This window comes from Lissotriton vulgaris, chromosome 10, assembly GCF_964263255.1.
Source record: "Lissotriton vulgaris chromosome 10, aLisVul1.2, whole genome shotgun sequence".
Taxonomy (NCBI): domain Eukaryota; kingdom Metazoa; phylum Chordata; class Amphibia; order Caudata; family Salamandridae; genus Lissotriton; species Lissotriton vulgaris.
Window position 1 is genome coordinate 794,831,471 of NC_141698.1, and position 27,255 is coordinate 794,858,725.

The 27,255-nt window shown below is 40.8% G+C and overlaps 1 protein-coding gene across 1 annotated transcript in view; it reads right to left on the reverse strand.

Moving 5' to 3' along the window:
• Positions 1-27,255, reverse strand: part of DNAH11 (dynein axonemal heavy chain 11) — a 3,435,931-nt gene that overhangs the window by 2,383,343 nt on the left and 1,025,333 nt on the right. The window contains exons 23-24 of the mRNA XM_086939827.1: positions 26,664-26,747; positions 8,291-8,449 (exon numbers count right to left, since the gene is read on the reverse strand). Of these exons, the coding sequence (XP_086795953.1) occupies positions 8,291-8,449; positions 26,664-26,747 (243 nt within the window). The remainder of the gene's footprint in view (positions 1-8,290; positions 8,450-26,663; positions 26,748-27,255) is intronic.

Here is a 27,255-nt window from a genome sequence, read left to right on the forward strand (position 1 = left end):
TTCCTGCATCGCAGAGTCTGACACTGCCAAGTCTCCACCCAGTACACTGTTTCTTTGGACTACATCTCCCAGAATACCATGGGACTGCGATATTTCAGTCAGTCAATTATGCTTTATTCGAGTAAAAAAAAACTCATAAAAGCAAAACACATATAAAACCCCTACGTTCATAGCAATAATGTTAACAACCTATTTACAATCACAGAGATGTTAAAAAATAAAGCTTCAAGACTTCCATTAAAATTCACTATAAAACCACAAAATTCATACAGATACAACACCAATATATAGGCAGATTCTCAATAGCTAATTGGAGGGGCAGAAAAAGGACTGCATTTCCGAAACATCCTGTTGTTGTGCCAGGAAAGTTCTTCTAATTGCCCATACCCAACCTAAATATTCCGCAACAGCCACAGCAATGGTGGAGGAAGAATTAGTACGTATTATTCTAAGGGCCACAACACTGTCCCTTGTACAAAGCTGTTTGGACATGGCCCTCAACCAGACACGTCGGGGTAGACAGTAGGCCGCACATACAAACAGTAGGTGGGCAATGGTCTTTGTGCAGACTTTACAAGATGGACAAGTATAAGAGTTACCTTCGGCCCATCTTCCAGTTAGTGATCTAATAGGAATAGACCCCACCCTAAGCTGGAAGTATAACTTCCTTTCCTGGGGCTTAGTTATAATGTCCCAGTAGGACTCGAGGGAAGGGCAAGATTTCACTTCGAGATACTGGCCCTCCAAAATAGAAGCACCAGCATCATTCCAGTTCCTATGGTTTACTGTTTCCCAGTACTTGGTTTTTATAACTTCCTTGGCCGGGAACTGCACCTCCTCTGGTTTCTCCCAAAGCTCATTCATACCCAAAGTCCCCAAAGATCTACGCAAATCCCCTAACCAACCTATCTTATGGAACTTATCACGGTTGATTACATCCAGGAAGCCCCTTGCGTAATGTGCGAGTTCAGGAGTGGCCCAGATGCGACGCCAGTATAGAATGGGTCGCAATCTAGCCATATGAAATATGGCTTTCCTACCCAACTCACAACGCAGCGGCTTCATGGGTGTGCTTTTAGGTAGGGCAGTTAGGCTTCGGAGGAATTAGTTTTCTGTGAGTGTTAGTGGTACCAGGTTGTCATAGCCCCAAAGCTCGGTGCCGTATAGCGCAGAGCTAACTGCTTTGGCCTCATATACCTGAAGTGCTGGCTTGATTGGTCTAGTCAATGATTTTTTATGCTCAGCACTTATGACACCTGTGTTTTGACGGAATTTGAGGGCCGCCAATTCCATATATTTCCTCCACTTAACACCCTTGTCTATAGGAACTCCCAGATAGACGAAGTCTGATACTATTTCTGCCTTTTGGCCATCCAAGAAAAGGTTCCCTCTGAAGCTGGGGTGAGGATTAAAAGTCATGAGCTTTGTTTTTGCCACATTTACTTCAAGCCCACAATCCCTGCAAAAGTCCTCAAAAATGTTCAGGGCACGCTGGAGGCCACTAGGGGTTTTAGATAATATCAGCGTGTTGTCTGCAAAAAGTAGTATTGGTGTTTTCAAACCATCCAAAATTGGAGCGTCGACAGACGCAGACAACATGCGCTCCACAACACCATTATTAAATAGGGAAAAAAGTGTTGGAGCCCTGGCACAGCCTTGGCGTACCCCTCCTTCCACTGGGAACTCCTCAGAAACCTGGCCATGCCTACCCCACTGGATCTTTGCATAATTACCCTCGGGTAATCTCATGACCAGGGATAAAATCTCAGCTGGCATACCCATCTCGCTTAAGACTTTTCATAGCATGGAGCGAAGGACTAAATCAAAAGCTGCATGCAAATCGATGAAGCGTACAGACTAGCCTTCTCCAGCTGCACTGTTTTCCAATATAGCAGGGTAAACCGAAAGATGTGATCTATCGTGCTGGTCAATTTACGAAATCCAGCTTGATAGAAAGATAATACATTAGATTCTTCCACCCAGTTCATGATCTTTGTTGGGATCATTTTACCTACAACCTTCTGGATCGTATCTATTAGGCTGATGGGCCTGTAATTCCCCGGTATGGTTTTATCTCCCTTTTTGAATACGGGTATTATTACTGCCCCCAGCCACGAATTTGGCACTCATGCCCCTAAAGCTACCGCATTCGCCAGGTTCAAGATATTCTTCCCCCAGCAAGTTTTTTGGTGGAGAAAGACGTCAGTGGGCACCCCATCATCTGGACCCGGGGCCTTGCCCCGCGCCACTGAGTCTAGGGCCATTACTACATCAGTTTTAGTGAAAGGTGGTGTTTTAAAAACTGTAATTGTTACAGGTTCTCCCAGGATGTCCTCTGGGCGAGACATGTATTGGGGCCCAAAGTAGTCCAACTAGCTACTCTGGGAAACATAGTTTGAGGGTGGTTCGGGGATGCCACCTTTCCCCCACTTAACTATATTCCAGAATAGTCTGGAGTCTTTGGCCGAACTGGCGGCCTTAAGATCTAATCAATGCTGCTCATCCCAGTCCTTCTTGGCCTGGAGAACACTGGCCTTATACACCTGTCTCGCCTCCCTCACAACAGCTTGAACTTTACTCTTAATAGCCACCCCCAGTGAACTTCTTGCTACCCTACACTGGGTGTTATACCACCCTTTTTGATGCGGGGAGGTTTTCTTGCCAGGTTGCACACGTACTACCCTAAAGAAGTGACCTTTTATTACGCTAAAGAATGCACAATGGAGTTTGGTGATCTCATCCATTTCTATACCTCCCTCCATTCCCATCCTCAAAATAGCTTCCATGGCAACAGTAGTAGTCTCCAGTTCTTTGTTAATACTATCCAAGGCCTCTTGGTTCACCGCTACTTTGGGCCACTTTACTCTTCTCCAGTCGTTTGTTGGGGCGATCTCTGCTATCCCTTCTACTATATTATTTGGGCCCTCCATCTCCCCACCCCACAGTTTGTGAGTGATACATAGGGGATTATGGTAACTCTCCTGCCTACTGACCACCCTCTGGTCAGTCATTAGGTGCCAGATCGCCAAATTACATATTTCACTATATCGTGATTAGTATCCGCCAAGGCTAATCCCCCAGTCTCCGAGGATACATTTAGATGCACTTCTCCAGCGGTTTCAGTGCCTTCATTTGACTAAGTGATTTTTTTGGAACTCTTCCCCCTTGCATCTTAGGGGCCAACCCCTTGTTTTTAGCTGAGGGTGACAGTCCTGGACCACCAGTAACATTGCCAGTATTAGAAGTCAGCTTATTCTTTGCAGTCTGAGCCTTAAACATCACAGGTAATGACTGCTTACCGCATGTTGTAGCTCCGTTCCTCGAACCTGTCTCCCTGGAGCCGCCTCCTGCTGAGCCGCTTGCTCCAGCTACAGCCGTAACTGGTCTCGATATTTCCTCTGGGGTGGGGGCCACTCCCCACCCACTCGCACCCCTGCTCACTGTTTTCGGAGGCATCTCCTCGATCCACCACTTTCCGCAGCCCAACACCGTCCAGGCAGACTCAGAGCACCCGAGAGCCCGCAGCGCCAACCAGCATGGGAGCGGAATCCCTAGCTCTGCATTCCGCACTCCGCAGAGCCTCAGCAGTATACACCAGCTCCAACGGAACTCCAAACAGTGCCGCAAACTCTGCTAGCTCCGCCGAACCTTCCGCTGATTCCTCTCCTCTTTCCTCTGCCAGCCAGGTTAGTGTTGCGTTTGCCTCGCCTTACTGCAGGTCAACACCGGAGGGGTTGAGTGAGCAGCTCACTCAGCCGAGCGTTTCAGCTTCCATCTTGCCCGCCTCCTTAACATGCCATTATGGGGGAATCCTATGTTCCCTGATGTATTTCGTGATGTGGTAGCTAAATCTTGGGATAGATTTGGTATTTGACAGCTTAGCCACTTGTATAATGCTGCTGGATTCCGCATGTTTTAGATTTGCAGATTTCATTTGGTCTTCCGAAAAATATGTTTTATAAATATTTGCAGTTAAGAGATTATTTACTGGGATCGAAGGGAATAAAACAACCTATGGGATCAAATCTACTGCAATATATACATTCAGACTCAAAATTGACTATCAGCAAGGCATATCAGTTACTTTCACAAACTTGGGAGAATTATTATCCAAAGATAGCACTAAAATGGACTGGGCTACTGGGTCAAGTTGTTGATCCAGCTGATACAGAAGAATCAATGGAACACTTAAATAGTTCGGTCCACTTTATTAATCTTAAATTGCAACAGTTTAAAACAATGTTAAGGCTTTACTATAAACCAGAACGTATAGTTAAGTGGATAGATTCTTGTAATATAAACACGAATGACAAATGTAAATGTGCCAAGTGTGGAATGATAGCTGCAAATATTGTGCATATGTTTGTCACTTGTCCATATCTGGCTGTCTTCTGGAATGAGATACAGGACATTACAGCTGATCATTTAAAAATGTATTTTTACTTAGTAGAGAAAGAGATTATGCTTCACTATAAAGCAGATGTACCTCTCAGGCTAAAATCTCTAATATCAATTATGCTTGTAACCGCATGCCCTTGTGTTGCCCTGCTTGGATATCCAAAGCCCCGCCTAGAGCTTTTGAATGGTGGGCAACATTAAGGGAGATTTTAGAAAGAGAGATGGCTATAGCCAAGGGTAGAGGCATACGGTCATGGAGGAAGTCCTATCGAATCTGGGGACCTATGATAGATTAAGTAAGGAAAAATATATACTTTCGTAATCTCTCTCTTAATATTTTACTTGTTTACTCATTTGTTTAATGTATGACAGCACTCCCCTTTTTTTCCTTGCTGTTTATATATTATGATATGATTGCTTTGGTATTACAGTGCTTACTTTCCAGAAATAAAAATTATTTAAAAAAAAGGAAACTTGGAACAGACTGCCTTTACATCTCCAATTGGAAACCAATCACAAGAAATTTCGCAGATCCTGTAAAACCTGGCTATTCTAGAGCTGTCCACCCTTCTTTCTTGCTTTTCTTCTTTTTCTGAGTTTTGAGTGAGAGCTATGAGACCTACGGTTGATATATGCGCTTAATAATACCACATACAAAAACAAAAATACAAACGATAAAGCATTGAGTATCCCCTGGTTAAGTTAAATACATTCAATTTATAGTCTGTTTAAGATACCAAGACATTTTAACTCTGCAATGATCACAACACTTACCAAACAGTGTATTAAAGATAATGTTATGAACCATTGAAAGGAAGCCCATGTGAGAACAGAGGGGGGAGGGGTCTACTGCTACATTTCACCATTCATTAAAGCTAGAGGAGGGCTTTCAAGGGTATTTTACCTGGGTTACTAATCCAATGCACCGCTTCGTACTAACTAGATTTAGATTTGAGAATTTAGCATTTCCCACATTGAAATCACGCCCTTTAGATAGGATCCCCTGCCCATGTGATAGTCAGAGCAAGGAACGCACACTGCACTTTATTCTATTTTGTGATTTTTATTCTAATGTTAGGCATTACTATTTAAGACCATTTTTTCTTGTAGAAAATATTAGATCACATATTGTTGCCTTGAAATTTCTGCTCGAGATAAAAGATATCAGGTTTCTCTTAATGTCACACTTTTTGTTACAAAAGCAATATATATATGCAAATGCAATGTTTTTATCTGAAGCTATTATGAATTCCTTGCCTTAAACTATTTGTTTTACGGAAAGAGGGCGATAGTTTTCGTTGTGAAATTTTAAACAGGTATACCTGTGAATGGCCATTTTAGACTTTATTTATGTGCAAAAAAAAACTTTTGTCTTTCGCTTTTAGGGTTGTGTTTACATACTGAATAAAGCCTTTGAAATGAGCTGCCTATTAGATTTAGGGTATGCAATATCAAGAAAACCTTGCATTCTTTTTTTTCTCCTGTATCCGCCACATGTGTATTGGCAACTCACTTGTTTGAGCCGAGCCAGTCTGTACACTGTGAAAGTATTTTATGAGGCGGACCAGTGCTTTTTCACTGGGATTCTGTGTGCACTGCACACAAAGGCAGTGCAGTCTGTGGTGAGCAAGCTGAGACCCTGAACAGGGTGCCACTAGCAATGTGCATGCCACGGGGCCTTGGAAGGCATAGTATTCATTTTATTAGGAGTGCACCAATGCCTTACTACCTGCATTGCCAACACATCCTCTGCTGCATTGGGAGAGAGAATGGGGCGTGGTTTAAGATTTGGGTGACAGCAAAAAGAAGTGAATGGAAGGCTCGACTCGTTTTGTCAATCTTATAAAGGCTCGCCAATCTCTAAAACTAAAGCTATAGGGAATGTCCTCAAGCAGTACATTCAATAGTCTGGTTTCATCATTCTGGTGAATACTACTTAAAAAACTGTTTCAATTAAAATGGGTCATCAGAGAACAGGTTTCTTAAAATGTATTTATCTTCAGATTCAAATACATCAGCTCCTGATCAGGGCCGGAAAAACTAAAACAGATAAATGATGAAAAATACTCCTTTTGTGTACAGGTACATTATTTTTTTAATGACTGATGGACTCTCTATATACAGATTTGCTACCATCCTAGTCTGGGGCAAAATTTCCATTTAGAATCATTGTAAATATTAATGTGGTGTAAATTGATGATATTTTAATTTTGCATCATTATCTGTGAGTTGACATAATTGGTATCTTCTAAAAGAACTTTTGTGTAACAAAGGATAATATTTATGTAAAGCATTGTCAATTACACCGATTATTTGGTAATGGAGAAATTTAGGAGCAAAAGAATAGTTCAATATTTCTTGTATATGTAGTGGGTGCTCTTTTACTCATGACCAACGCAGTGTGAATAATTAATAAACATCCTCTACTTACATTATGGCGCTTCAACATTTTGTGAAACCTAGGTGATTAGCTCTTTAGGCAATCAGATATATGAAAGGGGGTTGTTCTGCACCAGGTGATTTAGGCATGGAACAACAAAAGGCAGAATGCACTTCGTCCAACTCCCCAGAATTCTACCCATTTCCCATAAGGCTGAAAAGTTTTGCCCATGCAGATTAGTAAAAGATATCATTATCCTTAAGATTCCAGCCTCATTTTGCTCAATTTACAAGTTGCTGACGAAGACAACAACAAAGTTGAGAAGATGGTTGAATTATCAATGCCAGAGGGAAATTAAAAACATACAATAAAAGGGTTGGAGAGCTCTATTTTTATTCCTACCATAGCTACACAAAGTATGTATCTTTAATCCACAAAGCATTGGGAGTACCTAACTGGAACTTAAGTCTGTGAAAAAGCCACTTTGTGTGTATGAAATGCAAATTCTCAGACTCAAACTTGAGGAATTGTATGTTTGTAAAGAAACGTATTAATTACTGTCAGTATGCACAGTTTATTTTTTTATTGCCATTCCTTGGTTTGGAAATCTGCAAAAATATGTATGCTTGTTGGAATTCACATTGCTCTTAGCAAATAGGCCCCCACCATGGAAACAAAAGTAAATAGGCTCCAGGCAAAAACATGATTAAGCACCTTTACAAGATGGGAAACAACCATAGGATCTATGGTAAAATCTCAAATTAAATATGCATGAACACATTTGCATAAAATGTACACATTCGGGAAATGTGATACACATACATTAAATACATGCATGCAGGTATCCCTACGACTAAAACATTTCCAAAAATACTCAAAGTTTTCAAATCGTTCTGCAACTGTTGGTATAATGGTCGGGGAGAAAATATCCAGCTTTTTCTTAAGCAAATTTGCTAATCTGTCCCATTAACTACGGTCACCTCTATCTACATCCCAAAAAATAAAAACGTAGGTGCTACTATGAATCCAAATTGTTATGTAATGAAATGGTTTAAATGCTTTACTATTTGTGTTTTCTTCCAGTATGGAACAATAGTAGATAGTCACTAATGTTCACAAAGCACAAGGAGGCTATTTGCAAGAAATAATGAACATTATACAAAGGAAAATCCTCACCGGTAGTAAAACTGTTCCGATTTATAGTTTCATTACTTTTCTCCTTGTAATTTAAACATTTAAATTCAAATACTGAATTTAGAACATGTGCTGTGATGCAATTTTAGCAAGTTATATGCAAGGATGCAAACTCTAACTCTTGAAAGCTCTCTTCATATAACTGAAACCAGGCAAGAGGTAAAAGAGGAGCTATAACTCCAAAAGAGGCATTTGTACTTTCTTTGAACAAATACAAAAACTGGTGATTTATTAACTATAGCCCATCTGACTAGCTATTGTAAATTACTAAGCAACAAAAACATATCAGCACGTCATTATACATTATATAATACTTACACCTGTTGCATTAATTAGCTGGCACCAATGCCTATCCCGAATGGCAGGATTCTGTAACTCTGTCACTGCCCTGAGAGATGTCATCACATTTTTGATGGTTAAATCCAAGCCTATGTATGCATCCCAGGCACGAACCTCTTTGTCCATTGACCACAGTTCCTGAGAAGAAGTAGTTTTAGATTAATGTCAGGCATGTAAAAAAAGGAAGCTAAAATCTACTAGAAGAATAAAATGTGCATTTGTTCTGCTTGTTGAAGAAAAACACAAAGAAACGGTGGTTTGTGAACAATTGTAGTGTACCCCTATTTTTCCAACCTACTTCTGTTGTGTCATGTTAAATGGCATAGAAATCGCTGGTTTCCAAAATAATGAAAAGTGTGGAAATAATTAGGGCCTGTCAAATTCAAATGAAATCACAACGGTCAAATCCAAACCCAGAGAAATTTACTTAAACGAACAGCTAAATTTCACATCTCTGCCTGAGTGTACATTTCCAAGATTAACAAAACATTCCCAGAGGTTCACTTGGATAGGTCCAGGTGTCCTGGTCTACTTTTGGGAATATAAAGTTACTTTTTCTTATTTTTGTTTTACAGACATCCAAATCCATTGTGGGGAGACCCAACAGGAAAGAACTCAATGCAGGAGTAATGGCGTTTTCAGTGCAAATCTGCATTTGTTTCTCCACCACAAAAGCTTTTGTCTCCTCAAGAAATGACTTCTCCTAGACCAGCAGAAAGTCCTGGAAAGGTAGTTAATATCTGACCATTTCCAAGGGGAGAGGTGGGCAGAGTGGTATTTACTACTATAGATTTCTCTGCACTAGTAGTAGGAAATGCCACACTAGTGAATGACTTTCCACTTGCAGGAATAACTTTGTGGATTCCAAGCAGGTGAATACATTATATTTTTGGACAAAATTGCCTTTGTAATTAGTGCCCTAAATGTTGATAATCTTTGAAATGAAAGTAGTATGAAAATAAAGGTGCCTATTTCAAAACATATTTATTGGTGATTGATTATATAACCTGGGTATAAATTTAGGCATAATACAAGCACTACTAGAAAGAATTGGAATATCATAACTCAGTTGTACCATGTGCTCTTCCATTTATGACACAGACTGCAGTCTCCTAGAATGAACACAAAAGATGCCAGGAAATCCATTTGCTCCTAATTGATACTCTAAAGTGAGAAATTTGCTTGTTCGTTGTACATCTTTGAGTTTAGTTTTGGAAGGAGGAGCAATTTCTGTTTTTGAGTGCACTCAAAGCAAATTCTTGCTAGAGTGCATCACGGCCAACAGATGTAGTCATGATGCATACTATGTTGCCAATCAGTTCATTATGGGCTACCCAGTGTTTTGATCAGAAAGTGTTACTAGAGGAAACCCTTCTATAAAGGCTTTATTTTAGATTTGCAAAAGACCAGTTCAAACATTATTTAAGGTATTTGTAAATCTGGTTGTTTTTGGTAAAGGTTTGTTGCTAGCTATGATATGGTTCTGACAATGAAACTGCCCTATTGTTACATATTTTACAAATACAGTAATTCCAATATGTAGGATCCTGGAAAAGATACAAATACAGCTACATTATTTTGGTCAAGTTGAAAGACTCCTATCCTGAAGACTATGGAAGTTATATAGACATTGATGAATGTGACAACTCCACCTAAAAGTGATGGATGTCCTGTCTACCTCATAGCGAGCACATTTGTTGTCAGTGGCACTCTAAATACCCATAATACTATAAAGTGGTGTTATCAATGATTTACCTCGAATTGGTAGGTGTAAAGCTAAAAGTGAATACATCCATGTATCAATACAAAACAAAATGATAAGCAGCTGCTCTCAAATATTTATGAACTCCTAGAGTGCAGCCCCTCTCATAAACCCCGGCATAAAAAAGATGGTAAACGGAATTAAAGCATTCTTTACCTCATAGAGAGTGGCGCGTCATATACAGAGCACATGTCTCGGCTGTGAACTGCTCGGGCAAGGAAGCACTTTTAAAAGCAGATTCTTATTAGTAGTACACATCGGGTTCACAGTATCCTATAAGATCTGCGGACTGATGGAAAAACTGTGAGAGGCAAGGATGGTTCCCTCACGCATTTACTGTGGAGATACCCTAAATTGCATCGTTATTGCAAGAGATGCTCCCAGAATCAAAATATTTGACACAGAAATCCCACAGTTCCCAGAATACACCATGTTGGGTCTCTCAAATAAACTAACCGTGCCTTTGACATCTATATGGGGTAGGGCAATCTCCATGACTCTGTTTTGCATGGCAGGCAATCGCAACAAAACGGGAGAAAGAGCAAGCACTAGAATATGGAGATTGGCTCAACAGGATATGGAAACATTTGGGTATGGAAAAATTGTCAGCAACCTTGGAGTCTCATGAGGCCCACTTGGAGAGAATCTGGGGCAGTGCATTGGCATTCTCTAGTCTGATTTTATAGAATTCACCTGTAGTGATACCAGTCAGAATCCGCTGTATAACACATACACACTCTATCTAATGGGCATCCGGCTTACAGATTGAAATGAGAGGGCCCTAGAAAAGAGGTTGGTTAAGTACAAAAGTGGTTCTGTTGGGTAAGGCAAATAACTTTGAAACGCTAATAAATGCAACTCAAACGTTTAGAAAAAACTTTTAGAAAAAACTCTCTGAAACACATATGCACTGAGGAAATAAATACTCAAGCAATTTACCGAAAAACTCATATAGACAAGGCATTGATTTCATGCGATTGTTGTATATATCAGAATTCATTCATGTTACATCCGAATTAATTCATTGAATGATAACATTAGATCCATAAGAAAAGACCGTCAAACAATAGTGAAAATGATGTGACAATTGGTAAAAAGTGCACGGTGCATGAAGCAATGTACAGTGAAATCAAGTAATATATATATACAATTATATACAGGGGTTAAATAGGCCAGAATCTATTTCACAACCAAGGAGTCATAGTGTTCATGAAGTGGCTCCTGGAGTTTCTGGACCAAAGGTGAGAGTTGACGTTTCGACCCTAATATGCCTCAGTTGGTGGTCGCGGCGGGTCTTTATCAAGACAGGGGGTTGGGATAGGACAGTATGTCGATCAGGAGATATAGCACTTTGTTCCCCTTCCTCCAAGTGACCGCTTTTCCAGCAATCTTACTCGGAATTGACCTGGCGGCAGCCCTTCAGGCAGAGATATTTCCTCTAAGTGACTTCTGAGAGGTCTCTGAAAGAAGTCCTAAAGAGCAGAGGAGCTAAAAAGATCCCTTAGGCTACTTTATGTAGCAACTTCATATAAATCATTGGGATTGACTGGCCTTTGGGACTATCCCAAAAGTAGTAGTATTGGGCTCATCTGGCTGATTGGTATGCCACGAGTACGACCATAGGATTCTTAACCGCTCAGTTCCTAAGTTTTAATTCATACCCAAGGTTTGAGTCTTTTTTAGATTTCATCTCCACTAGCAAAAGGTCTGTATGTGAGATTTTGTTTGGACTGTCTACCATTAAGATCTATTAGAACGTGGGTCCCCGAACAAGTCTCTGTTTCTGCCCTGTGTGCGGTACAGCCCCGGAGACCAACAAACACATTTTGTTCTTTGTTCTGTTACCAGCTCCCTCGTAGAAGGTAGATCCAACTAATCTGTCAGAATCTTGAAACCAGATATTATTGGGTTGATCTCATGATTTTGAGGATTGATACATCAAATCCTATTGTCTTTTCTGGGAGCAGATTTTTATTGAATATCTGGTTTAGGTAACAGAGGTTTGTGACCTAGCTTGGCGAAGGAGTTTCTTTTTTATCTGTTATCAAGTTGTAATATAGTGAAGGATAAACCGGATGTTTGCCCTGTGAACAACTCTCTGCATGAATAATTATTCATGTAATGCACAGAGCACTTCAATTATTTGTGAGAATTATATTGCCTGTAGTTCTCTGAAGTTGTTCTTAGGAGGTTTTATATTCATGCTGTATTTTATCTGGAATTTGTTAAAGCATATTTTTAAATATTTGATTGTTATTTATTGTTCATGTATACTTTGATGGTTTGTATAAAACCAAATAAAGTTGTGATGAATCTCTAGTCACTGCCCCTCTGCTCTGCTTTCCATTGGGGCACCATTGATCCTTATGACAAATTTAAACAAAGGCTGGTTCAAATGACTGCATGGTGATTAATGGTAAATATTTCTACGGTCCTATTTCTACGTCCTTTCAAAGAGGTCCTCAAATAACCTCTATTTGTATTGGTACTGATCTGCAACGTATCCGCCAAGGTCCTTTGACCTCAATTGGCAGCAGTATTTCTTCAGTCACTTCTCAACTGTTTATATGAGATCATCCTTTAGACAATTCAAAATCTTTTGTAGAAAACAGCTGTCCTTTCAAAAGCTAATATAAATCAAGTTTCTGTGCAAAATATGCCAACAAGTCCATAACCCTTATCATGCTTCTAAAAATGTATATTTGATTTAAAGAGTTATATTATGGCCTCACCTTCACTCAACAAAAAATAAATGATAACTACTGTAGGAACTCCGTCTTTTGCCATGTGTACAAAATGTATTTCACTCTAGACAGCTAGTGTTTGAATATTTAAGAGGTGAGCCCTGCTAATCATGCTTCAGTTCTGTATTCCCAGCTTTTTAAAGACAATTGGTTTTATGTTTTAATTCATCTCACCTCACACACTCACAAATCAATGATATGTGATGATTTTTAGTGCAATAGCAATGGAGTAAATGTTAGTCTTGTATCCACCAAACAATATAACATATGCTTTAGACAGTGCACTTTTAAAACAGCTAGGCCGCACAGTCTATGTTTAATTTTAAACCTGAATAAAAACTCTCAGGTAAAAAAACATAATCCTCGCTAGAGTGAATCACTAAATTAACCAGAGGTCAATCCCCTGGTAGCGATGGCCCAGATCGGACAGGCTTAACTTGGAGGCAATGTGCGAAGACATTTCAGAACTATGACGGTAACAAAGTCGAAATGCAAAACAATAAAGATACTAAAATGAATTACAAAAAGTGAGTACAATGACAAAAATCCAAGAAGGGCAGCCCAGAGATATGATTTTTAAAGTTTTATATACATATATCCCCAAGAAGCACAAAGTTGCAAGGGTTGTGGTAGACCGAGACCTTAGGCACAATTTGAGATTGACCGCGATGGAGCATGGCTCGGAAATACCACCAAAGTTCATCCTAGACAAAGATTTTACCCTCTGAGTTTAGTCCTTTAAGTTCCAAAAAAGCACAGGAGTACAGTTTAAAGCCCCCTCCCAGGACCTCAAGGAAAGCACTTAGAGATTAGAGATTCAGGGCCTAATTACGACCATGGCAGTCCATCGGTCTGCCGTAGTCACAATGGTGGTCCACCCGCTGTGTTACATATTCGGCGGTTGAACCACCAGTGGACCACTGCAACCACCGGGAATCCCTGATCCCGCGGCAGTGGGGCAGTGGTCTAAAGCAGCAATATGCTGGTGGTGTAGTGGCGGCACTGCTGAGCATATTACGAGTTGCCTCATCATGAACCTATCCACGGTGGTGAACCTGCCATGGAACGGTTGGCAGTGAGGCAACTAAGGGGGCCCTAACAAGGCCCCCTTGTCACCTCTGTGCATGGGGGTGCATGCAGGGGTGCACATGTTTTGCCCCCCCTGTATTTCTGCACCCTCAGTTGCTGCATGGGAAGAAATGCACAACATGGTTCCTTTCTTCCCAAGCAGCAATACGCTAGGGTGGTCCAATGGCACTGTCTTTCTATGGCTCTCTTTTGAGCCTTAGAAAGGCACTACCATGGGACCATCACAGCAGACACCTCCTGCCAGGATTGAACTTGCGCAATCCAGCATGCGGTCGGACTTTAAGTTCGGCAGTCTTCCTGTGGGACACTGGAGTGGCAGCCTGCAGGAATGCTGCCAATCTTGTAATCAGGCCCTCAGTATCTGGCAGAGGCAGTAGGGTTCAGTCCAAGTTCAGTTGCGACTGGTCAGCTGGGTAGTTGCAAGAAATTGCTATTTATAGTTTGTTTTGTCCATGCAACATTAGCAGGAGGTCACCTTTATGACCCTTGGAATCCATTCATTGCCTTAGGCTCAGGAGAGAGGCAGTCCAGTTCTCCAGGGCTCTTCTCAAGTCACAGACAGTAGGTTCAGTCCTCTTCTGATGTTTCTCAGGTCCAGAAATATTCTAAAGCAGATGCCCAAAAATGCTATATTTATGATTGGCCTGGGTTAGTGGATGTTAATGACCCTTTGTGATGCCCTAACCAATGAAGTAAAAGGCTGCTGGGGCTAAACCCACCCACTGCAGATTTTGAAAATGGGTCTTTAGCCACATCAAACTTGGGCTCTGAGGACTGTGCCATTTGTAGAGAGTGCACTATGGTACATCTAACACTAAAGTCCAGTTCAAGGCATGTCCTGTATCCAAAACAAACTCAGAGACAAATGTCTGGTAGAATAAAAGCTGTGTTTTCCAGCAACCAGACAGTGAATGCACAAGAATTGTTTTCACATCCTGGTCTTTCCATTTAAAGGTGTGCTACAAGTATAATGTGTAAAACCGCATCAGACAGGACAATCACTTTTGACCCTCCAGCAGGTCTGGACAGAAAGATGCTGACTGTGATGAGAGCCTTCCTGGCTGAGGGACAAAGAAAGGGGGAAGGCCTAGGTGTTCTTGACATATGCCAGCGTAGACCTTTTTGAGTGTAATCAAACTCATCAGCCCAACCCACACGCCATCCTGTTAGATACACCTCCTCACACCCAAGCCATTTGCCCCAACACTAAATTATCCTGACCTCAACCTTTTGGAAGCTGTGGCACAGGGCTGACAGGCTTAGTTTGAGACAATCTGCAACATAAGCATACATTACTAAAGGGGTAATAACGTTGAAATGCAAAACAATATACATACCACACTGAATTAGAAACAAAGTCAAATTTAATAAACTAAAGGACACCACAAATGACAAAAATCCAATAAGGGGAACTGGATATATGGTTTTCTAAACATTTTTGGCTGGATCAGAGCCAAGAAATACAAAGGGTCAATGATGCCCCATTTTCTCAGTAGACCGGGACTCTGGTGCAATATGACAACGGCTGTGATTGAGCATGGGTCAGATACATCTAACAGGCTCATCCTGGTCAAAAATTTTACCTTCTGACTTTAGTCCTTTTAGTTCCAATTCACCACAGCAGTACACTTATAGAACCCCCCCCCCCCACTCTAGGACCTAAGGGGAGGCACTTAGAGACTCACAGGGAGTAAGGCAGAGGACAAACAGAAGGGTCCAGTCCAGCCTCATGACCTTTGGAGTCCACTTCTTTATCCTGCATATAGGAGAACAGTTCCAGTCCTTCAGGGCTCTTCTCTGGTTGCAGACAGCAGGTTTAGTCCTCTGCTGATCTACGTTAGGTCCAGGAATATTCTGATCTTCCACACATCCAAGAACTGTTCTGAATTGGATGCCTAGAGATGCCACATGTATGCTAGAGGGTGGAAATTACTCCTGGGCACGCACTACACAATGGGGTAAAAGTTCCCTGACCAACCCTACCCACTGTGTGCATTTTCATGGTGGTGGAAGACTTCAACTTGAGCCGTGAGGGTTGGGTTTGTGTACAGGAGTGGACAATGGCAATCCTAGAGTCCTCTCACATCCAACACTAAAAATCACTGTAAGTTAGCCACTGTACCCTCACAGACCAAATGTAGGTTTTTGCAACAACTACAAAGTAGATACACAAGGATTGCTTTGCCATACTGTTTTGCTTCCTTTTTAGCGAGCCCCCAGTGGTATATGTTATACCTGAAACAGAGGTCAGGGGACAACGCACGTCCTTCAGCAACCAGGGGATGGATATACCAGAATTGTTTGGCTTACTGTTTCCCTTCTTTTCAAGTGCTCCCCCGTTGTTATATTTAAATCCACCAGACCTGTCAAGCAGGATTTGAAATGTAAGCAGGATTTGACACTTTAATGTCAAAAGAGATGCTCAGAGCCCCATGGTGCTTTTTGTGTCAGGTTCAAAGAATTCATCTCTGCCCATTTAGGTCACTTTATTGTTTGCTCCTGGGAGGCACTTTGCACCTTATTCAAAGGCTAATTACAGGCTAGCAGAAGTGGAAAAGCAATTGCAAGACTTTCGAAAAGTTACTTAACCCACTATTTATTAAAAATCCAACTTCATCATTCAATTGGATTTTTTATTACCTATTAAAAATAGTTGTTCAATTATTTGACTAGCAAGATCAGTTTATGAGAAAAAGTAATAAGATTTTAATCAGTACTCTGGTTTTCTACATTGAACAGCTAGGCCAACCACACTGAAAAATAGCGATTGGGTGCTATGGCATAGACATGTTAACATTCCACATGTCCTACTTTTAAATAAAATGCACCCTACTGTGTGGACTACAAGGCCTTCATATGGGTGACCTCTTCATATTTCATTGGGAGGTTTTGACCCATCAAAAGGGTTTATTTTCACAGGTCAAATAGCAGATTTTACACTCTGCAGTCTGGCTAAACTGGTAGGCCTAAAGCCATATTTACACTGCTAATGTAGTGGATGGCACAATAGATGCTGCAGTCCACTGGTGGCATTTAATTTCCAGACCTTGGGTACACGTTCTACCATCTACTAGGGACTTATAAGCATTAAATACACCAATTTGAAATATGCCAATTGGCCCATGTTTAAAGGGGGAGCACAGTCACTTTATCACTGGTTAAAAGGGTTAAACTAGACAGCGTTCTAATGCAAGAAAAGATATATGGCCCAGCAAAAGGTGAAAAAACACTGGGTAACCTGTTGTTCTAAAACTCACGTTTTGGAATTTTTTTTTTTTAAAACCTAGAAAGAATGCAGAGCAGGGTAAAAACAATCGAGTCGGTTTGACAGCTCTGCCTAAAATGCATCTCCAACGCTGGTGTGTGTAGTGTAGGCCCTGCTATCACCTCCTGGATGACAAACATCTCTAATTTTGGCAGGCTTAACTGTCACAATGGGCAGCAAAGTGCCCACCAAAGACTGGTTCATCCCATTATCCACTTGTATTGAGCTACAGGGAACATTATTTAGTGTCCAAATTAAACAATAGTTGCAGAGTGGTGCACAGGACATACTAACATTAGGAATCATTTGCAAGTACCATTGATAGCATTAGAGTTATCATTAGTAGTAACCACCAGCATGGTGGTAGCACTGCATGCAACAATGATATTAATTTTAGTAATAGTATTAGCAGCATCCCAAGTAGTATCAACAACATTATTTTTTGTAGTAATTTTAGGAGTACTAATAATATTGAGATTAGAGCTTTACCAGTTGTAGTGGTCCTAATTATGCTTCTAATATTAGCAGTAGTAGGAAGACTTGTGGTAATGGTACCAGTAATAAAGATTGCTATCATGGTAGTGATAGCACAAAAGTAGTAGTAACAATTAGACTGGTGGTAACATGTATGGTAAGTTTACATGTTGATGACAGAATTGCCTTGTATTATTTATTAGGGTGGTAGGGTGATATGAGCTTTAGAAATACACCTTTAAAGCGAAAGGCTTGCCAGGGATAAGACTGGAGGCATTACTATACCTAAGAATGTAGGCTAGTTGGTAAAATAGGAAAGAAAATGTAACCTTTTATTTGACTTCTTCATTTCTGTAATGCATCAGCAAGCCGCACTTGCTGTCCTCCCCTAATGGTACTTTCTGTTTCATAGGCTGAAGGGTAGTCACAACACTGTAGAATAGCTTATTACAAACACAGTTTATGTAAATAATGAACTGATCATGCAGAACAAACATTTAAGAGTCTAAAATAATTGGTTCTTTTAGGTTGTAAAATACAAGACTAAAGATGATCAGGAGACTGCTTTTAAGTAACGGTAAGGAGATGGCGAGGAAACATGGAATAAATGCATATGTTTGCCTTATATGCACACGATTGCTAAAGTCAGTTCTATAGTAAACTTTGCATTTGGATTTATCAGATTTATTATGCTATTTTATACAGACCTTTTAGTTAAAACAAAGTGTAGTCTTACCTTTAAATACGTATTGCGCTAAAGAAACAAAAATTGTATGTAGCTTTTGTGGACTTGCAAGCTGCATTCGACCTTGTGCCTCAAAAAATACTTTGGAAAGTTTTATTAGAGTTGGGAGCCCCCGCAAACTTGGGAAATATGTTAGCTAGTTTGCACAAGGGAAACTATGCTAAAGTTAGGTGGGGGAAGCAGGGTGAACTAACCAGTAAGATCCCCATTCAGCACTGGGTGCACCAAGGTTGCGTACTCGCACCAAAGTTATATTTCCTTGTATGTCAGTGAAGTGGTTAATGCCCAAAGGGATTTTGAAAATGTTGCCCTTGTAGTGAATGGCAGTAAAACACCTATATTGCTGTTCGCAGACAATTCTCTACTTATTTCCAGGTCTCCAATGGGCCTCCTGAACTTACTTTACACATTTTCCGTTTTCTGTGTGGCTAGGGGCTTGGAACTTAATGTAACGAAAACCAAGCTCATGGTTTTTGGTAAGAGTAAGAACCATACAAGAATAGTGAGAATTGCAAAGAAGCCACTTGAGAGGGTAATCACCTTTGGCTATGTAGGGGTTAGGCTGAATGATTTGCTTGTTTGGGAACCACAACTTGATAAAAGTTATCTTCTCTCTGCCTCAAATCTATATCTATATTACAGTTCTATAGACAGACAGGTCAGATCAGTAACTCCCGCTCTAGAGGTCTACTGTGCTAAATCTCAGAGTGCTGCTCCCCATGGAGCAGAGATATGGGGCCAAGTTGTCCTCACCAGTTGGCGGTATGTGAGAACACTTATGCTAGATCCCGTCTCCGTCCCCACCAGTACCCCTATGATCCTATTCTTTATGATCTTGTGATGAAGGGATTTGGGGATGTCTCTTCACTAAAACCCTTGATGTATTGGTTGCGTTTATGGACCATGCCAGAGCTAAGTGACTACTGAGAGGTCTCTGAAAGAAGTCCTAAAGAGCAGTGGAGCTAAAAAGATCCCCTAGGATACTTTATGTAGCAACTTCGTATAAATCTTTGGGATTGACTGGCCTTTGGGAATATCCCAAAAGTAGTAGTACTGGGCTCATGTGGCTGATTAGTATGCAACGAGTACGACCATAAGATTCTTAACCGCTCAGTTCCTAAGTTTTAATTCATACCCAAGGTTTGAGCCTTTTTAGATCTGATTTCATCTCTACTAGCAAAAGGTCTGTATGTGAGATTTTGTTTGGACTCTCTACCATTAAGATCTTTTAGAACGTGGGTCCCCGAACAAGTCTCAGTTTTCTGCCCTGTGTGCGGTACAGCCCCGGAGACCAACAAACACATTTTGTTCTTTGTTTTTTTACCAGCTCCCTCGAAGAAGGTAGATCCAACTAATCTGTCAGAATCTTGAAACCAGGTAATATTGAGTTGATATCAGGATTTTGAGGATTGATACATCAAATCCTATTGTCTTTTCTGTGAGCAGCTTTTTATTGAATATCTGGTTTAGGCAACAGAGGTTTGTGACCTAGATTGGCGAAGGAGTTTCTTTTTTATCTGTTATCAAGTTGTAATATAGTCAAGAATAAACCGGATGTTTGCCCTGTGAGACAACTCTCTGCATGAATAATTATTCATATAATTCACAGAGCACTTTAATTATTTGTGAGAATTATATTGCCTGTAGATCTCTGAAGTTGTTCTTAGGAGGTTTTATATTCATGCTGTATTTTATTTGGAATTTGTTAAAGCATATTTTTAAATATTTGATTGTTATTTATTGTTCATGTATACTTTGATGGTTTGTATAAAACCAAATAAAGTTGTGATGAATCTCTAGTCACTGCCCCTCTGCTCTGCTTTCCTTTGGGGCAACATTGATCCTTATGACACATTTAAACAAAGGCTGGTTCAAACGACTGCATGGCGATTAATGGTAAATAATTCTACGGTCTTATTTCTTCGTCCTTTCAAAGAGGTCCTCAAATAACCTCTATTTGTATTGGTACTGATCTGCAAGGTATCCGCCAAGGTCCTTTGACCTCAATTGGCAGCAGTTTGTCTTCAGTCACTTCTCAACTGTTTATATGAGATCATCCTTTAGACACTTGAAAATCTTTTGTAGAAAACAGCTGCCCTTTCAAAAGCTACTATAAATCAATTTGCAGTGCAAAATATGCCGACAAGTCCATAACCCTTATCATGTTTCTAAAAATGTATAATTGATTTAAAGAGTAATATAATGGCCTCACCTTCACTCAACAAAAAAAAAATGATAACAACTGTAGGAACTCCATCTTTTGCCATGTGTACAAAATGTATTTCACTCTAGACAGCTAGTGTTTGAATATTTAAGAGGGGAGCCCTGCTAATCATGCTTCAGTTCTGTATTCCCAGCTTTTGAAAGACAATTGGTTTTATGTTTTAATTCATCTCACCACACACACTCACAAATCAATGATATGTGATGATTTGTAGTGCAATAGCAATGGAGTAAATGTTAGTCTTGCATCCACCAAACAATATTACATATGCTTTAGACAGTGCACTTTTAAAACAGCTAGGCCGCACAGTCTATGTTTAAATGTACAACCTGAATAAAAACTCCCAGATAAAAAAACATAATCCTCATTAGAGTGAATCACTAAATTAACCAGAGGTCAATCCCCTGGTAGCGATGGCCCAGATCAGACAGGCTTAACTTGGAGGCAATGTGCGAAGACATTTCAGAACTATGACGGTAACAAAGTCGAAATGCAAAACAATAAAGATACTAAAATGAATTACAAAAAGTGAGTACAATGACAAAAATCCAAGAAGGGCAGCCCAGAGATATGATTTTTTAAAGTTTTATGTACATATATCCCCAAGAAGCACAAAGTGGCAAGGGTTGTGGTAGACCGAGACCCTAGGCACAATTTGAGATTGACCGCGATGGAGCATGGCTCGGATATACCACCAAAGTTCATCCTAGACAAAGGTTTTGCCCTCTGAGTTTAGTCCTTTAAGTTCCAAAACAGCACAGGAGTACAGTTTAAAGCCCCCCCCAGGACCTCAAGGAAAGCACTTAGAGATTCAGGGCCTAATTACGACTTTGGCGGTCCATCGGTCCGCCATAGTCACAGTGGTGGTCCACCCGCTGTGTTACATGTCCGGCGGTTGAACCACCAGTGGATCACTGCAACCACCGGGAATCCCTGATCCCGCGGCAGTGGGGCAGTGGTCTAAAGCAGCAATATGCTGGTGGTGTAGTGGCGGCACTGCTGAGCATATTACGAGTTGCCTCATCATGACCCTATCCACGGCGGTGAACCCGCCATTGAACGGGTGGCAGTGAGGCAACTAAGGGGGCCCTTACAAGGCCCCCTTGTCACCTCTGTGCATGGGGGTGCATGCAGGGGTACACATGTTTTGCCCCCCTGTATTTCTGCACCCTCAGTTCCTGCATGGGAAGAAATGCACAACATGGTTCCTTTCTTCCCATGCAGCAATGCGCTACGGTGGTCCCATGGCACGGTCTTTCTATGGCTCTCTTTTAAGCCTTAGAAAGGCACTACCATGGGACCATCACATCAGACACCTCCTGCCCGGATTGAACTTGCGCAATCAAGCATGCGGTCGGACTTTAAGTTTGGCAGTCTTCCTATGGGACACTGGAGTGGCAGCCTGCAGGAATGCTGCCAAACTTGTAATCAGGCCCTCAGTATCTGGAAGAGGCAGTAGGGTTCAGTCCAAGTTCATTTGGGACTGGTCAGCTGGGTAGTTGCAAGAAATGGCTATTTATAGTTTGTTTTGTCCATGCAACATTAGCAGGAGGTCAGCTTTATGACCCTTGGAATCTATTCTTTGCCTTAGGCTCAGGAGAGAGGCAGTCCAGTTCTCCAGGGCTCTTCTCAAGTCACAGACAGTAGGTTCAGTCCTCTTCTGGTGTTTCTCAGGTCCAGAAATGTTCTAAAGCAGATGCCTAAAAATGCTATATTTATGATTGGCCTGGGTTAGTGGATGTTAATGACCCTTTGTGATGCCCTAACCAATGAAGTAAAAGGCTGCTGGGGCTAAACCCACCCACTTCAGAATTTGAAAATGGATCTTTAGCCACATCAAACTTGGGCTCTGAGGACTGTGGCATTTGTGGAGAGTGCCCTATGGTACATCTAACACTAAAGTCCAGTTTGAGGCATGTCCTGTATCCAAAACAAACTCAGAGACAAATGTCTGGTAGAATAAAAGCTGTGTTTTCCAGCAACCAGACAGTGAATGCACAAGAATTGTTTTCACATCCTGGTCTTTCCATTTAAAGGTGTGCTACAAGTATAGTGTGTAAAACCGCATCAGACCGGACACTCACTTTTGACCCTCCAGCAGGACTGGACAGAAAGATGTTGACTGTGATGAGAGCCTTCCTGGCTGAGGGACAAAGAAAGGGGGAAGGCCTAGGTGTTCTTGACATATGCCAGCAGAGACCTTTTTAAGTGTAATCAAACTCCTCAGCCCAACCCACAAGCAATCCTGTTAGATACACCTCCTCACACCCAAGCCATTTGCCCCAACACTAAATTATTCTGACCTCAACCTTTTGGAAGCTGTGGCACAGGGCTGACAGGCTTAATTTGAGACAATCTGCAACATAAGCATGCATTACTAAAGGGGTAATAAAGTTGAAATGCAAAACAATATACATCCCACACTGAATTAGAAACAAAGTAAAATTTAATAAACTAAAGGACACCACAAATGACAAAAATCTAATAAGGGGAACTGGATATATGAATTTTTAAACATTTTTGGCAGGAACAGAGCCAAGAATCACAAAGGGTCAATGATGCCCCATTGTCTCAGTAGACCGGGACTCTGGTGCAATATGACAATGGCTGTGATTGAGCATGGGTCAGATACATCTACCAGGTTCATCTCGGTCAAAGATTTTACCTTATGACTTTAGTCTTTTTAGTTCCAATTCACCACAGCAGTACACTTATAGAACCACCCCCCCCCCACTCTAGGACCTAAGGGGAGGCACTTAGAGACTCACAGGGAGTAAGGCAGAGGACAAACAGAAGAGTCCAGTCCAGCTTCATGACCTTTGGAGTCCACTTCTTTATCCTGCATATAGGAGAAAAGTTCCAGTCCTTCAGGGCTCTTCTCAGGTTGCAGACAGCAGGTTTAGTCCACTGCTGATCTAAGTTAGGTCCAGGAATATTCTGATCTTCCACACATCCAAGAACTGTTCTGAAGTGGATGCCTAGAGATGCCACATTTATGCTAAAGGTTGGAAATTACTCCTGGGCACCTCCTACACAATGGGGTAGAAGTTCCCTGGACCAACCCTACCCACTTTGGGCATTTTCATGGTGGCGGAAGTTTTCAACTTGAGCCGTGAGGGCTGGGTTTGTGTATGGGAGTGTACAATGGCAATCCTAGAGTCCTAATCAACAACCAAACCGTTTAGGGAGGGTCCAAGGGATATTTAATTTAAAGACCCCTACCTGATTATTATCCCCAGCTACTTAGATATGTATAACACAAAAAACAGGGGGGTCTACCACCTTAGTTATGTGGCTGCACTGTCAATCTGAGTTAACAGAATCTCGGTGTTATACAATCCTAGAGTCCTCTCACATCCAACACTAAAACTCACTGTGAGTCAGCCACTGTACCCTCAAAAAACCCAAAGGCAGAAGTCTAACAGACCAAATGTAGGTTTTTGCAACAACTACAAAGTGGATACACAAGGATTCTTTTGGCCTACTGTTTTCCTTCCTTTTTAGCGAGCCCCCAGTGATATATGCTATACCTGAAACAGAGGTCACAGGGGGACAAAGCATGTCCTTCAGCAACCAGGGGATGGATACACCAGAATTGTTTGGCTTACTGTTTCCCTTCTTTTGATGTGCTCCCCCAGTGTTATATTTAAATCCAGCAGACCTGTCAAGCAGGATTTGAAATGTAAGCAGGATTTGACACTTTAATGTCAAAAGAGATGCTCAGAGCCCCATGGTGCTTTTTGAGTCATGGTTCAAAGAATTCATCTCTGCCCATTTAGGTCACTTTATTGTTTGCTCCTGGGAGGCACTTTGCACCTTATTCAAAAGCTAATTAAAGGCTAGCAGAAGTGGAAAAGCAATTGCAAGACTTTCGAAAAGTTACTTAACCCACTATTTATTAAACATCCAACTTCATCATTCTATTGGATTTTTTATCACCTATTAAAATAGTTGTTCAATTATTTGACTAGCAAGATCCGTTTATGAGAAAAAGTAATAGGATTTTAATCAGTACTCTGGTTTTCTACATTGAACAGCTAGGCCTGCCACACTGAAAAATAGCGATTGGGTGCTAGGGCATAGACATGTTAACATTCCACATGTCCTACTTTTAAATAAAATGCACCCTACCGTGTGGACTATAAGGCCTTCATATGGGTGACCTATTCATATTTCATTGGGAAGTTTTGACCCATCAAAAGGGTTTATTTTCACAGGTCAAATAGCAGATTTTACACTCTGCAGTCTGGCTAAACTGGTAGGCCTAAAGACATATTTGCACTGCTAATGTAGTGGATGGAACAATAGATGCTGCAGTCCACTGGTGGCATTTAACTTCCAGACCTTGGGTATAAGTTCTATCATCTAACAGGGACTTATAAGCATTAAATATACCAATTTGAAATATGCCAATTGGCCCATGTTTAAAGGGGGAGCACAGTCACTTTATCACTGGTTAAAAGGGTTAAACTAGACAGCGTTCTGATGCAAGAAAAGATATATGGCCCCATCAAAAGGTGAAAAAACACTGGGTAACCTGTTGTTCTGAAACTCACGTTTTTGAATTTTTTTTTAAAAAACCTAGAAAGAATGCAGAGCAGGGTAAAAAACAGAAAACAATCGAGTTGGTTTGACAGCTCTGCCTAAAATGCATCTCCCACGCTGGTGCGTGTAGTGTAGGCCCTGCTATCACCTCTTGGATGACAAACATCTCTAATTTTGGCAGGCTTAACTGCCCCAATGGGCAGCAAAGTGCCCACCAAATACTGGTTCATCCCATTATCCACTTGTTTTGAGCTACAGGGAACATTATTTGTTGTCCAAATTAAACAACAGTTGCAGAGTGGCGCACAGGACATACTAACATTAGGGATCATTTGCAGGTACCATTGATAGCACTAGAGGTATCATTAGTAGTAACCGCCAGCATGGTGGTAGCACTGCATGCAACAATGATATTAATTTTAGTAATAGTATTAGCAGCATCCCAAGTAGTATCCACAACATTATTTTTTGTAGTAATTTTAGGAGTACTAATAATATTGAGATTAGAGCTTAACCGGTTGTAGTGGTCCTAATGGTGCCTCTAATGTTAGCAGTAGCAGGAAGACTTGTGGTAGTGGTACCAGTAATAAAGATTGCTATCATGGTAGTGATAGCACAAAAGTAGTAGTAACAATTAGACTGGTGGTAACATGTATTGTAAGTATACATGTTGATGGCAGAATTACCTTGTAATATTTATTAGGGTGGTAGCATGATATGAGCTTTAGAAATACACCTTTAAAGAGAAAGGCTTACCAAGGATAAGACTGGAGGCATTACTATACCTAAGAATGTAGGCTATTTGGTAAAATAGGAAAGAAAATGTAACCTTTTATTTGACTTCTTCATTTCTGTAATGCATCAGCAAGCCGCACTTGCTGTCCTCCCCTAATGGTACTTTCTGTTTCATAGGCTGAAGGGTAGTCACAACACTGTAGAATAGCTTATTACAAACACAGTTTATGTAAATAATGAACTGATCATGCAGAACAAACATTGAAAAGTCTAAAAGAATCGGTTCTTTTAGGTTGTAAAATAAAAGACTAAAGATGATCAGGAGACTGCTTTTAAGTAACGGTAAGGAGATGGCGAGGAAACATGGAATAAATGCATATGTTTGCCTTATATGCACTCGATGGCTAAAGTCGGTTCTATAGTAAACTTCGCTTTTGGATTTATCAGATTTATTATGCGATTACATACAGACCTTTTAGTTAAAACAAATTGTAGTCTTGTGTGAAATTGAGTCTTATTTGAAAACATTATGAGTTAACCCAAGTGAATTTAAAGTGTTTATCTTAGGAAAACTATCTCTGTTTTTAAATCGCTTATGGGACCAGATAATAATAGGCAGTAAAATACAAGAATATCATTATAAAATCAAAGTACAGAAAAATGCTATCTAATGACTAATGTGCACTGGTCAATAAGGGAGACTATATTTTAGACTCAGAGTGTGAGAGGGAAACACGCGGCCAAGAGCTTGATTCACAGCACAACTTACCTTGGCAAATCTTCGAAGCTCGACATCCATCCGTTCCACGTTAATCTCTCTCCATGGAGTTTCCGTCCAGTCATCAATGCTGCTCTGAAAGGGCAATGGACAAATAAAAGTGTCAACATTTTCTGACAACATGGCTCTGCAGGACAGCAGATCAATGAAGCTTTGAGCAGATCTATCATTTGAGAAAGGCACAAAGACCAAATGTAAATATTTCCTTTCAAGGCTCTTACCATAAAAAGTAGATTTATAATGCTCACACAACGTCAGCATGGTTGGAAATAATTAAAGAGGCCTTATGTTATCGAATAGGGGTGTGCAAGGAGGTGTCAAAACAGAATATCATGGACATTAATAATACACAGTGATCCAAAAGAAAGTGTTCCAGCTATCATTACCCTACACCAAGTTAGACATTTCTGCGCCCAGTGATGTTTGCAGTTGGCTCTCTTGAGATGCAGAGAGAGGGAGGGATATTTCACTCATGGACAATGACCTTCCATTCCTCTGGCCCAATTACAAGTTATTGCCAAGATCGATACATTTCCCTCCCAAATTAAATGTGCGTGGGTTAAAATCCAGTAGGTCAAACATG